Source organism: Grammomys surdaster, unplaced genomic scaffold (genome assembly GCF_004785775.1).
Source record: "Grammomys surdaster isolate TR1022 unplaced genomic scaffold, NIH_TR_1.0 126313, whole genome shotgun sequence".
Lineage (NCBI taxonomy): Eukaryota > Metazoa > Chordata > Mammalia > Rodentia > Muridae > Grammomys > Grammomys surdaster.
In genome coordinates, this window is record NW_021621113.1 from 8,433,530 (window position 1) to 8,446,056 (window position 12,527).

Genomic DNA, 12,527 nt, shown 5'->3' on the forward strand with positions numbered 1-12,527 from the left:
CAACTTTCTTGAAGAGCAGGGCTGATCTTTTCAAAGCTGGTAGAGTGTTGTCCTTGGGGACTCAGTAGCTTTTGTGGTTTGAGAACCCTCAGTTCTGTCCAGGTGTCTTGCTGGAAGCTTCCAGTACCTGTCCTATGCTTTGCAGCAGGTGTGTTCCAAGGCTGCCGATTCTGCTGTGCGCAGGTGGCAGCCACAGAGACCCAAAGGCATCAATGCCTCTTTGGAACAGTGACCCTTAGCCTTGATTGCACCCACACTCTCATCACCTAGGGAGCTTCAAAAGGTGCCATTGCCTGGGCTTTGATCCAGAAGGCTGATTTAGATTCGAGGGCAGGGTAGAGGCTGCCCAAATGATTCCAATATGCCAGTGAGGTCAGCAGCGCCCCCTTGCCCTGCCTAGGTTTCCTCTTGCTCTGGGCAGAAACGGCTACAGGAAGTTAGGAGTCCTGCATGTGCTTGGCACTATCAGCTACTTTCTTCTCCTGTCATGTCACCTTCATACGTGACTCTGCTCTGATGCGTAGTGTGGTGTCCCTGACTGGGAGGATGCAGCCCTAATGCTGCAGGGTCCCTTGAGCAGGGCACACCAACCATGTTGAAGGAGGAGGAAGCATTAGTACTGCAGAGTCTGTCTTTAGAATCCTGAGATTTTGTTCATCGGGATCTTCAGCCTGAATGTTCAAAAGCTTTTAGATTGGGATTGGTCGTGTGTGTTCACCCTCCTAGTGCTATGGGCAGTGAGTTTAAGAGGAGCTTGAACCATACAGTGAGGCCCTGTCTAATAACAAAAGAGTAACTGTCTCCCCAGTGTGTTAACCGATTACCTAACTGCATTGCTGAGTCCTTTGGCATCCTGTCCTTGATGCCCGAGGCCAGCTCCTCGATTGGGTAGCCTGCATCCCAGTGCTGACTGTAGGTAGGGCTTGTGATATCTGACCGTGGAGTCTGTTGGAATTGTGAGTTCTTTTTTTTTTTTTTTTTTTTGACTAAGCCTTAATTTTTATTACTTAAAAAATGCATATTTATTTTGCTTTCTGACTCTGTGCTTGTGCCTTCAACACTTTCACAACGATTTTCTGCTCCTCAATAAGGAAAGCCTGCTTGATCCTGTCGCGGACACACTTAGCGCACATGGAGCCACCATAGGCCCTGCTGACATGCTTCTTTGTCTTAGACAATCTCATAAGGACTTTGGGTCTCACATCACGAACCCCTCGAAGTCTGCCTGGGCACACACCACATGCGGATTTAGGTGCCTTCCCAACCTTCTTGGTGTAAAGGTAAACAATCCTGTTGCCAGGGGTTCAAGACAGCCTAGTTTTGTTAGAGGCTGTGTTGTAGGAAAGCCTACAGTATGTCAAACGCTGGACCACCTTGAGTGCCTCTAAGCACCGTCTCCGGAAGAGGAAAAGGAAGGGGTGGGCGAATTCAAAGGTCAAATGTGACCACGCTGGACAGGAAGTACATCAGAGAAAAGGAATTGCGAGTTCTTAAGGAATGGATCTTGGTTCTTAAACTTTAAAAACAAACCAACAAGGCCTGGTGGTGGTGGCGCACGCCTTTAATCCCAGCACTTGGGAGGCAGAGGCAGGCGGATTTCTGAGTTCGAGGCCAGCCTGGTCTACAGAGTGAGTTCCAGGACAGCCAGGGCTACACAGAGAAACCCTGTCTTGAAAAACCAAAAAACAAACAAACCAACAAACAAAAAAGTACACTAACGTTGTACAAAGACACCCATGCAGGCAAAACACCCATACGTATAAAATTTTTAAAAAGTCTTGTTCAGACAGTAGTAAAAAAATCTAATTCATAGGAAGCAGAGCTTCTGGGACCAAAGGCAGGGTGCTGACCTTCCCCACAGCCTGGATCTTTGAGACTCACTGGAGAGCCTGAGGCTCTGAGGGACACTGAGACCAGTGGGGACCACACTACATTTTATCCTAAGGAAATGGAGTAGATACAGCTGTAGAATGAAAGGAAAGGAGAGCGGGAGGGAGGCAGGAAGGCTGTCCTTTCGATCTGTTCCTAGGAGGATTCAAGGCTTGGTTTGAACTTGCCCCCTCCCCAGAGGCCTAGACGCTGGCATGTGACTCTGTACAAGATACCAATATGATGTCACTACTGTACAGTTGGGAAGTGGTGTGTGTTGCCTTTGGGGACAGTTTGGGTTGAATCCAGAGAAAGGGTTAGCCTGAGAAGTAGGGGCAGAGTTGGTCCAGGTCTCGGTCGCATGGGTCCCAGCTTTGGGCTCTGTCCACTGGGCTAGCTATGAGGGACTCGTCAATGCCATTATGAGCCTTCGCAGGCCTTGCTTTCGTCATCGAGGACCCTCTTCGTGACTCTTGGGAGACCACATGTGGATTCTATGGCCTGTCAGGGTGAATCCGTCATGCCCGTTGCCAGCCTTCACATCTAAAGAAGCCCTTAGGACAAGGCCACAGTGAAGAGAGAAAGAGGAAGGGCCTCCTCCACTTCTGGGTCTTTGAGCCCCACTGGAGTCTCACAGAAGGAAAGAGCTCATGAAAGCTGGAGGAGTGTGCACAGGTAGGCTTTTATTACTAAATCCTATGATATACAAAATGCATAGTTGAATAACAGCTAAAAAAATAGTTCAAGAAATATGAAATACATATTTTTGAAATGATAAAAATGTAACACGAACATACAAAATATTGCATATATGTACACAATATATACTTATATATATATATATATCACATGATGAAAACTGTAAATAAGAAATGTGTACAACAGTAGGCGGCAGGGGGATTTGTTCTTGTCAGCTCAATGATGGTGACTTACGTCTTGTACCAAGGAAGTCAAGAGGAAACAGTTTCCTCTCCAAAGGCCTCACAAGGGCATTTGCTCCTAAACTCACGAGTTTTCACGTTAATTGGCCAAAGTGTGAGAACTTTTTGGTCTAAAGTTGGTAGAAGGGTACAGAGTGAGCATCAGAACCAATCAAGACAGCTCTTATAGCCCCGGAGAGATGGTGGTGTGATCCCTGTCCCCTGTAAGGCTAGGCTGTGGTGGGACTTAAGATGAGAAAGCAGGCAGTTGGGTCTGTGTTGATCAGACTCCCCGTCTCTGGTGGGTTGCAGGAAGCTCTGGAGTGGGTTCAAGCCTGGGTGGGACATTTAGATCCTGGAACCTTCTTGGTCTCCCCCTGGCTTGGACATCACCTAGTTTGTTGCTTGTGAGACCTCTTCCCCTGAGAAAGGCATTTCAAGTAACAGCTGACACAGAAGAGGTTGTCCATGGGTGAGCCGAGCCCCGGGTACGGGATGCGTGAGGCTGGGTCCTCATAGCTCCTTCAGGATGATCTGGATCTTGCCGTCCAGCTCAGCCACGTCCAGCAGGAAGGCCACGTGGTTGCTGTAGTGCTGGATGATGTTGTTGTCCATGTTGACTAGGATTCTGGAAGAGAGAGAAGGGGAGAGTTGGTTGCGGTGTGCCAAGGTCCCCTGTCATGGTCTCTGTGAACAGGCTTGACGGCGGTGCTGCGGGCACCTCGGTAGCTCCCTGTGACACTTAAGACCAGGCTGGAAGATGAAGACGCCCAGTGGCCAAGTCTCAGGTCAGAGCCTAGCCTGCCAGCCATACCACGTGGGTGCCTGCTGCTGGGTTGCTTCCCTTTTGAGCTGAATGTGGATGCTTTTGAGTTGCTAACGTGGGACTCTGGGAAAGATGCTATGTTCTCAGTCATTAGACTGGGGGCTCAGACTGTAAGTTCAAGGTCAGGAGGTGTAATAATCTAAGTTTAACAAAAGGCTACACTGAACCACTCAGGTGTGCTGGCCTAAGCTAGAGGCAGGGGCCATGCAACACCCCTCTCAGTGGATTTCTGTCAAGCTGAAATCTCAAGGGGATTATATAATAGACTAGAAGGATGCAGCCCCCGTCCTCAAGCTAGGGACCTGAAGCTCAAGAAGCATACTCTCCATGGCTATGGTCTCTGAAAGGGGCAAAGTCATAGTTTATGTCAAGAGTACCCTGTAAAATCTGCCTCCCTGAAGAAAAGTCACCCAGAGGTGACCTAAGCTTCACTTTGTCCCTTCCCTGCTAAGCTTCTGAGCAGATAATGGAACTGGGCATATGCAATCAACCACTTACCCATCTCACTGTCCATCCATCCATTGTCTGTCTGCCCATCCATCCATCCATTCATCCATCCATCTGCCCATGCATTCATCTGTTCACCCACACATCCATCCATCCATCTCCTTCCTCCACCCACCCTCCATATATCCATTCACCTCTGATCCCTCAGTCTTTGCTGGACACTTTCATATGCAGAACATTGCTCCTACACACAAATTTGTTTTTATTTTTTTGTTTTTGTTTTTTTGTTTTTTGTTTTTTGAGACAGAGTTTCTCTGTGTAGCCCTGGCTGTCCTGGAACTCACTCTGTAGACCAGGCTGGCCTCGAACTCAGAAATCCGCCTGCCTCTGCCTCCCAAGGGCTGGGATTAAAGGCGTGTGCCACCACTGCTCGGCTCCTGCACACAAATTAACTGGACCTGAATTCTGTCCTCTAGAACTTCACACAGAAAGGAAGACTGGGTTCTTAACAACTATGCCACGCCAGATCATAGAATGGAGAAGCTAGGAGGTTCAAAGATATAAAGCCATGCTTTTAAGGCCACAGTTGGTAGATGGCAGAGCTCAGGTTTTAATCTAGACCTTTGTAGTTCTATGATATCACTTTTCAGGATAGGGAAAAGAGCCACAAAATCCTATAAATACAAGTTAGTGGGAGGCCAAAGGAAGCCAAAATCTATGCTTGGGTGAAAGCTCAGTAGACACTAGCCTTTGTGAGGACTCCAGGAGGGTGGTGGGGACAGTAGTGAACGTGAGACGCCCACGGGCTACCTCTGTCATCTCTAGCAACACCAGCTGGCAGCACCTTCTTTTGGGAAAAAGGTTAGAGCTGGGGCTCCCAGAGGCTGGGGGCTGGTTACAGGACTTTTCATTCCAGGTAATCTTTATCTTGGGGGCTGGAGGCTGGAGATAAGCCAGAGAGCGGGGCTGGATGGGGAGGAGAGGTATGCTCTGACAACTTCAGGGCTGGGTTGTCTATTTCCCAGAGTGGCATCAATCAGCCTCAGGGTGTTGGGCTGTGTAAGAGTATCTGCAGGGCAGTGGTGTGAAGGTGGACCCTCCAGTAAGAGGTCAGTGCCAACTGGGTCCCCAGCCAGTGGCAGGCGCTTATCAACAGCTCTTGCTACTTCTTAGCTCAGTTCCGCCTATATTGAGTTAACCCCTGGCCTGCTGCCAGCAAAAACAGTGTATTGGTTAATCTTTCAAGCACTCCATGATGCTTGTAAAATTGATTTTATCGACCTTGGTCTGGAAGACTTTGGGGAGAGTTTGTGAGAATAAACTAGGCTTTGGGTTAGAATATCCACCTTTCTCCGATGTGGACATGTATTTGAATGAGTATTTGCAAATATGTCCTTTAGGATCTTACAGACCATCTTTGAGCTGAAGTTTTCATGGCTATGGAGTGATGCAGTCTACAGCGCCGAGCAAAGAATATTTGCATGTTTCTTAGAGATCAGGAGAACAAGGAGGTGTGTGTGTGTGTGTGTGTGTGTGTGTGTGTGTGTGTGTGATTAAACTGTGGAGGAGTGCATACTTTAGGCCACTCTTTTGCTAGTCCCTAACTCATGACCACTACTGTGAACCTTGGCTTCAAAGGGGGAGGATCCCACCAAGCTCAAGGGCCGGTAGGATGTCGTCAGGCATCACTGGGGACAGTATCTGGCCCGAGGGAAGAACTTCGGTGATGGAAGTCATTACAATTACAGTTTGAGCAGCTGTCTGCATTGATGGGAAGGCCTCCAGCGAATGAGCCAGGAGCCAGAACTATGAGCCGCACAGCTCGTCAGCTTCCCATTGTACACAGACAATCCCTGGCCCCTCTGTCTGGCCTGGGGTAGGATTTGCAGGGGAGCCCTGCACAGGAGGGGCAGGAAGCAGGGCACGTGGGTATGGCACTCAAGGAGAAGTGGGGCCGGGCTTGTCTGGGCAAAGCAGACATGAAGCAGTCTACTCCAGACAGAGTGTGCACCCCTGTATGAAACCGAAACTTGGTGGGATGGGGAGTGGGGGTGGGGGGGTGGGAAGGGGAGACCCCACACACAGACAAAACCCTCTAGATTCTCATGCAACCCAAACCAAATGGGTCCTTTTCTACACTCCAGCCTTTTGCCTGGGAGGCTAGCTGGGAGCCGCAGAGTAAGGAAAAGAGGGTGGGGATGGAGGAAGCCGGGACTAGGGTGCAAGGCCTTCTCGATGGGAGAATGTGCCAACCACCCTTCCCGTCACCCTCTGCCTGGGGAGGCTCCTCTGGGCCTTCTTGCCTCTGGCTCCTTGCTCACTGCTCCTGTACCGACCCCTGCTTATCACCTCTGAGCCTCAGTTTCCCTGTGTGTAAAATGTAGGGGGGTGTGCCAGTGTGACTTGAGGGTTAGATGAGATAGACTTAGTCTGACGTCTCCTGCAAGAGAGTCAGGTGAATGGCGGATGCTACACATAACATCAGAATAAGAAACGAACTTGGTCTCCAATGCTTTGGAAGTTAAACTTGGGTCTTCTGATGAGTGACTGACACTCTCCCCCTCTATCCCAGGAGGGTCACTTGTGAGGAGACTCTTGCACCTCCCTCCTACCCTCACCCTGGTTTCTGCAGGTGGAGTGGTGACTATGGCCGTGGCCTGATTTGGGGACTCTTCACCCTCTCAGAGCATGTTCTCTGTAACTCCACCAAGGCCAAGCACAGGCCTTAAGGGGGCACTTACCCTCGCTTGCATTTCTTGTAGACTTTGCAAATATTCTCCTCAGGAAGGCCGTACTTCTCAGAGATCTGGAAGGAAATGGTTGGGTTTCACTGCCTGTGGCCAAAACTGGATTTATATACACTTTATACTACCGCCTTTTACTTTGGTGACTATAAAAGTGATATATATCACCATTGTGGGGAAACAAAGAGAATTACAGTGATCCTATTTCCCTGGGCCAAGCACCCCTGGCCTCTGGGAACCTTCCCTCTGTGTGCCGTGCATGCGTGTATGTACATAAGTGTACACCACACGTAGGGGGTTGGATATTATTTTGTATTGTCTTATGATAAGTCAAATCACAAGAAACACTTAGCAAACTGCATTTTAGTGTCTATAAAATATCTGGTTAAGCATCGGCTGTTTCCTCTGGTTCTCACCTAGGGTCTGACATTTGGGTCTGTGTTTAAGGATTGACTTCCACTGGTTGGTGACCTTGTGCAGACTCTTTGTGGGGACAGCAAGAATGCCCACCCCAGAGGACTGCTGAGAGAATTAAATGATAGGCTGATGATGTAATACATTCCTGCCAGCTCCTGCCATGTACCAAAGCCCCAATGAGTGTCACTGTCACTGTCTTGGGAGCAATGGGCATACTCCTGGACCTGTATGGTGGGGTACCCCACATGTCCCTCTCCTGGGCAGGAGTTAATAATTGCAGTTGATGGGGTAGGCCCACTGAGCGCCAAGTGCCCAAGCCTGGCTCAGAGCCTAAAACCCCATTAGGTCCACATGAGAGCTTCCTCTGCAGATGAGACAGCCCTGGCTCCAAGCTTGGCTGAGCGCTCTGACTGAGCCAAGGCAAGTGGTCCCTGCCCTAGAGTTAAATAACCTTTTATTGTTGTTGTTTGAGACAGGGTCTCTCTACATCATCCTGGCTGTCCCTGGAATTTACTATGTAGACCAGGCTGGCCTCAAACTAAAGAGGTCTGCCTGTTCCTACCTCTGGAATGCTGGGGTTAAAAGTGTGTGCCATTGGGGGTGAGAGGGTGGGGTGGATCCTGGAGAGATGGCCTCAGCAGTTAAGACCACTGACTGCTCTCTCAAAGGTCCTGAGTTCAATTCCCAGCAATCACGTGGTAGCTCACAATCATCTGCAATGTGATCTGATGCCCTCTTCTGGTGTGTCTGAAGATGGCTACAGTGTACTCATTTACATAAAATAAATAAATAAATAATCTTTTTTTTTTTTTTTTGAGTGCTATCATCCTGGAGGAGTTGTAGAACAGCGTTCCTGTGCCTTTTAGTTTCACATTTAGGCAATGAAAAAGAACTCGGAAAGGACCAGGTCAGGCCCACTGTCAGCCTCTGTCAAATACTGGTGCCTGGTGGAACAGGAGGAGGCTTTTGGCTTTAAAGCTGCAGTGAAGCCCAGGCCTGGGGACGCCAGTGGCAGATGGTCTTCTCTGGGCAGCCAAGAAAGAGGAAGAGTTCAGTGTCCTGGGTATTTTTCACAGAGATCCCTCCAAACTAGAAATGTCCCTAGATTTTATTCTAATAGTCGTGTAGCCAGGAGCTGCCAGGACTGTGTGGAAAGGTGGCAAGCTCTGCTCCCCTGGAGACGGAGAAGTCTCAAGTGGGAGCCGATGAAGCTAGTCTGCTGTGAGTTGCCATTTAGCCCAAAGATTCTATCTGTTTTCAAGTGTCATTAATGACTTTGTGTGAGCCCAACTTCCTGGGGCTGATGCCAAACAGGCCGGCAACCTGTCACAAGAGCAAGACGGCCCAGAGGGCAAGGAACTTGGGCTTGCCTGGCTCTTAAGCCACCTTTGCCAGTCCCTGGCTCTCAGAGTGAGGTGATGCTAAACAGTGCCCAGTGGAGAAAGGGAGGAGGCAGCCATGCATGGCAGACAGAACAAACCCTGGCCTGTGGGTCTCCCTTGCTTGTCCAGGATACTCCAGCTACATGTGCTTAAAGCGTCATAAGAGATTTCACCTTCAAGTCCAAAGCCCTGGTGACACTCAACTTGCCCCGGCTGAGCTGTACTCAGGTGGCTGGGGGTGGGGAAGGTCTCCTTGTCCAGATACAGTCCCGCCCTCGCCCTCAGCCACCTTGGAGTCCTGCAAGCCCAAGGAATGAGGCCACCCTGGGAGGGAAAAAAAAATGAGCGTCTCTGGGGCCTGGCCTTTCTGTAGAGGGGTTTTCACTCCCATTAAAACAGAAACAGGTTTGCAAAGCCAACAAAAGCCCTGGGCTGTCAGACAGCAGCCATCAGATTAAGGAGGATTTATGGTTTGAGTGACTGTCAGGGTGGAGCCGGGTTCTGACTGGTGATAAGATCGGGAGGCACACCCGCTAGTCGGGCCCTGGCCCCCTGTGGGGTGGGAAGAGCAGACCCCACCAGAGCCCTCCAGTGGGAAGTGAGGCACTTTACCGCATTCCTCAGGCCTTTCAGGTCCGGGGTCTTCAACATGAGTGCGTCAAACACCTCCTCTGTCTCCCTCCTCACATACAACAGAACTGAAAACCAAGAGGAACAGAGGAGGCTGAGCACAGGCGTGGGGGTTGGGGGGAGGGATCTGGGAGGATGAAGAAGGCTCGTAAAAGGCATGGCCTTCATGGGGGGTTGAGCTTGCATCCAGCACTTCCTAAAGGGCCCTGCTTTGAATCTCGGGTCTGGCTCTATGACCTGGCAGCCAGTGACCTTGGAAAGGTCATTTCAACACAGTTTCCCTTATTGTGTATGTGAATTGGGGTCCTTGCCCCCTACTTCAGAGCTGCTTCTGAAATCAGGAACAGTGTCTGGGAACCCTGAGCGCATCACTAGGCTTGGTTGCTGACTTACTGGAGGCTTTGGTGCTTGGCTGCTGGTGGACTCCTTCCTAAGGTCCTCTAAAGCTTCCAGGGGCTTCCGTTCCCCATCCCCCACCCTCCTTCCAGTCACAGACTTAAGAATGTCAAAGCCAGCCGGGCGGTGGTGGCACACGCCTTTAATCCCAGCACTTGGGAGGCAGAGGCCAGCCTGGTCTACAGAGTGAGTTCCAGGACAGCCAGGGCTACACAGAGAAACCCTGTCTCGAAAAACAAACAAACAAACAAACAAACAAAAAAAGAATGTCAAAGCCAGACAATCAAGACATAAAAGCCCATCCACAGCCCTACAAGCTTGTCATCTGTGCTAGCTGCCCTGGGAGCACCATGTCCAAACAGGGTCAAAGCCACAGATGTCCTCTCATCTCTGTGACATCTGTCTAAGCCCTAGAGTGTTCTCAGCCACCCCCAAATCTTGGTCTAAACACTCTCCAAGGAGTGAATCAGGCCTTGGGTGGGGGCTTTGGAGGGCTCTGAGGGACTCTGAGACGCCGTGTACCTCTCTGAAGCTCATCTTCTTTGGCCTGTTTGGAGGGAAGAGGCTCAAACTCCTCAGCAAAGGGTGAGCAGGTACGCTTCAGAGGCATCCTGTTGGGCAGCAGAGAGGGGTTGGTGAGGACAGCTGTCCCCCATATCCCACCACATGACCCTTAGTGAAGGGAAGGACCCAGGAAAGGGTAACAGAGTGTTAGGATAGAGGTGAAGTCCTGAGACTAGGAATAGGTCTAGCTGGGTCAGACCCCAGCCCTGATACATGCTGGCAGCATGCCAGGCTGGGTTCCTTAACCTCAAGTGATATATTAGAGAAGCCAGCCATGGGGAGAGCTGTCATGAGCTATAGGAGATGGTGCGAGGCATGTGTGGCCTTAATCAAAGCAAACTGTTAGCTCCACCCCCATTATGTCTTCTAGAAGAAGCAAGCCAGGGAGGGGTAGAGCCTTGGGAGGAGTGGGGATCGTGGGGTCTGGAGCAAGCTGGCTTTGGTTCAAGTCCTGTCCCTGTGACTTAGTAGAATGAGTGACTTGTACCACTCATGGTGGAGACTTTGGAGAAAAGCTTCATAAGAAACATACATGCTGTTTATTGGGGAGGGATGGATTCTGGCAGACAGCTTGTGTGCAAAGCCAAGCCAGTTACAGCTACACAATCACGCTGCCCCGCCCTTTGGCCTCACCCTCTATAAACATTCGGGGGTCCCCCAAAGATGCTGGGACAGAGGCTCTGACTGACAGAGGGAAGGCCATGGGTGACTGTGGCCTCTGGAGGTGATGTGTTGGGGAGAGGGGTGTCCAGCATAGCTCCCTTTTGTGATCCCCCGAATGTGTGTCTCCATCTCAGAGGCTTTTCTTTGCCTTTTTTGTTTTGTTTTGTTTTTACAAGCAGGTGCCTCAACCAGAGATTTGCCAACTTTCCATGTAAGGCAAGCCCATAAAAACCCAGGTGGTTTCAGTGTGAAGGGAGGACCAGGCCTGGCTCCCGGCAGCAGGGGAAAGACAGGAGGCCACGTGATGTAAGGGTTACAGGGTTAGGTAAGGACAGGACCCCTGGCTGCTGTTCCTATACCTGTCAGAGCTGCTGTGTCCTGCTGAGGGGACAACCTGCAACAAAGAGAATAGACATTTCTGGTCAGGGACAAGAAGAAAGAAATAGAGCAGCCTAGGAAGGAAGGGGGATGGGCACCACGTCAGAGCTGTCTCTGTTCTGCACAGAGGACGCCCCTATGTGAGTGTGGGGGGGTGTGTGTCACAAGTCAGGAACCGTCCACATCAGGCTGCTGAACTGGGGACTCAGGGACACAATGGAACTGCTGCAGTGCTGCCGGCAGGCTGCTGACCCATCCTGATTCCAGCATCCCAGAGGCAGAGAGCTGCAGCTACTGGGCCTACAGCTGGGGACCAGTGATAATGGGAAGATGGAGTTGAAGCAACGCCCCTGAGCACACTGCATGCCTGGTGCCACTGCTACTACACTGCCCATTGGGCATCACCTGTGTGATCCTGTGGGGTGAGCACTCAGGGCCAGAGAAGGCAGGAGATGGCTCAGGGCCACCCTTCGCTCCGTTTCTTTCCACAGGACCAACTCTTTCCCACTGTGTGTAGATACTGGTTTCCCACAGAATAGCTGCTTAACCAAGCACTTAGTGGGGCCACTAAATGAACACCTTCCTTCCTGGAGCCTCAGGCTATAGATGGAACCACTATAGAAAGGCCAATACCACTGCCCAGGCAGTGCAGGCCACCAGGCTGCTTCCAGGAGAACAGAAAGGATGGGATATGCTTATGGCTGTGTCTGAGCTACTTTGTGCTGGTGGCCGTATCTGGCTCTGTGATGCACGGCCTAGGTCACATACCAAGGACTTAATCAGGCACCGTGGCCTGGCCTTCAAATGCTCCCGAGGAACCATGGAGCTGAGCCTTCGAGGGAAGGAAGTGGCCAGCTGATAGAGACGGAAGCAGAGCACAGTGAAGCCGGCTCTTGCCCTTGTCTGGCAAAGGGAACAGATTGGTTTCCCTCAAAAAGGACAGGCACGCAAGACAGAGATATCAGCTCAGTAAGGCCTAGTGCCTCCCGCTACAGATGGTCTGTGATGGCACCCCTGGCTGGGGAGGCAGGCAGAGTAGCCAGTGAGTGGCCAAGGGCACCTGGATCCAAATTTGGATCCAGAGTGGGTCCAAATTCTGGCTATGTGATTTTAGGAGTATACCTCCATCCTGACCCTTGGACCTAGTATTGGTGACTCCTGGAGGTACAGAAAGGGTCAGGATGCTGTAGGCTTGCTGGGTTCTTGTAATGCTTGCCCGGGACCAGTCACCCAGCCCGGGTGTGACTCCAATTGACATCTCCCATGTGACCCCAAGCTCAGAGAGTTTGCT

The 12,527-nt window shown here is 50.8% G+C and overlaps 1 protein-coding gene and 1 pseudogene across 2 annotated transcripts in view; both read right to left on the reverse strand.

Annotated features, from left to right (window-relative positions):
* Positions 1-997: 997 nt before the first annotated feature.
* Positions 998-1,738, reverse strand: LOC114614370 (annotated as a pseudogene).
* A 795-nt stretch (positions 1,739-2,533) lies between these two features.
* Grhl3 (grainyhead like transcription factor 3) overlaps positions 2,534-12,527 on the reverse strand; it is a 30,901-nt gene continuing 20,907 nt past the window's right edge. For both annotated transcript variants that reach the window (XM_028759859.1, XM_028759860.1), the window contains 5 exons: positions 11,218-11,252; positions 10,154-10,242; positions 9,218-9,303; positions 6,804-6,868; positions 2,534-3,417 (listed from right to left, as the gene is read on the reverse strand). In XM_028759859.1, coding sequence (XP_028615692.1) covers positions 3,303-3,417; positions 6,804-6,868; positions 9,218-9,303; positions 10,154-10,242; positions 11,218-11,252 — 390 coding nt within the window. In that variant the 3' untranslated portion in view covers positions 2,534-3,302. The remainder of the gene's footprint in view (positions 3,418-6,803; positions 6,869-9,217; positions 9,304-10,153; positions 10,243-11,217; positions 11,253-12,527) is intronic.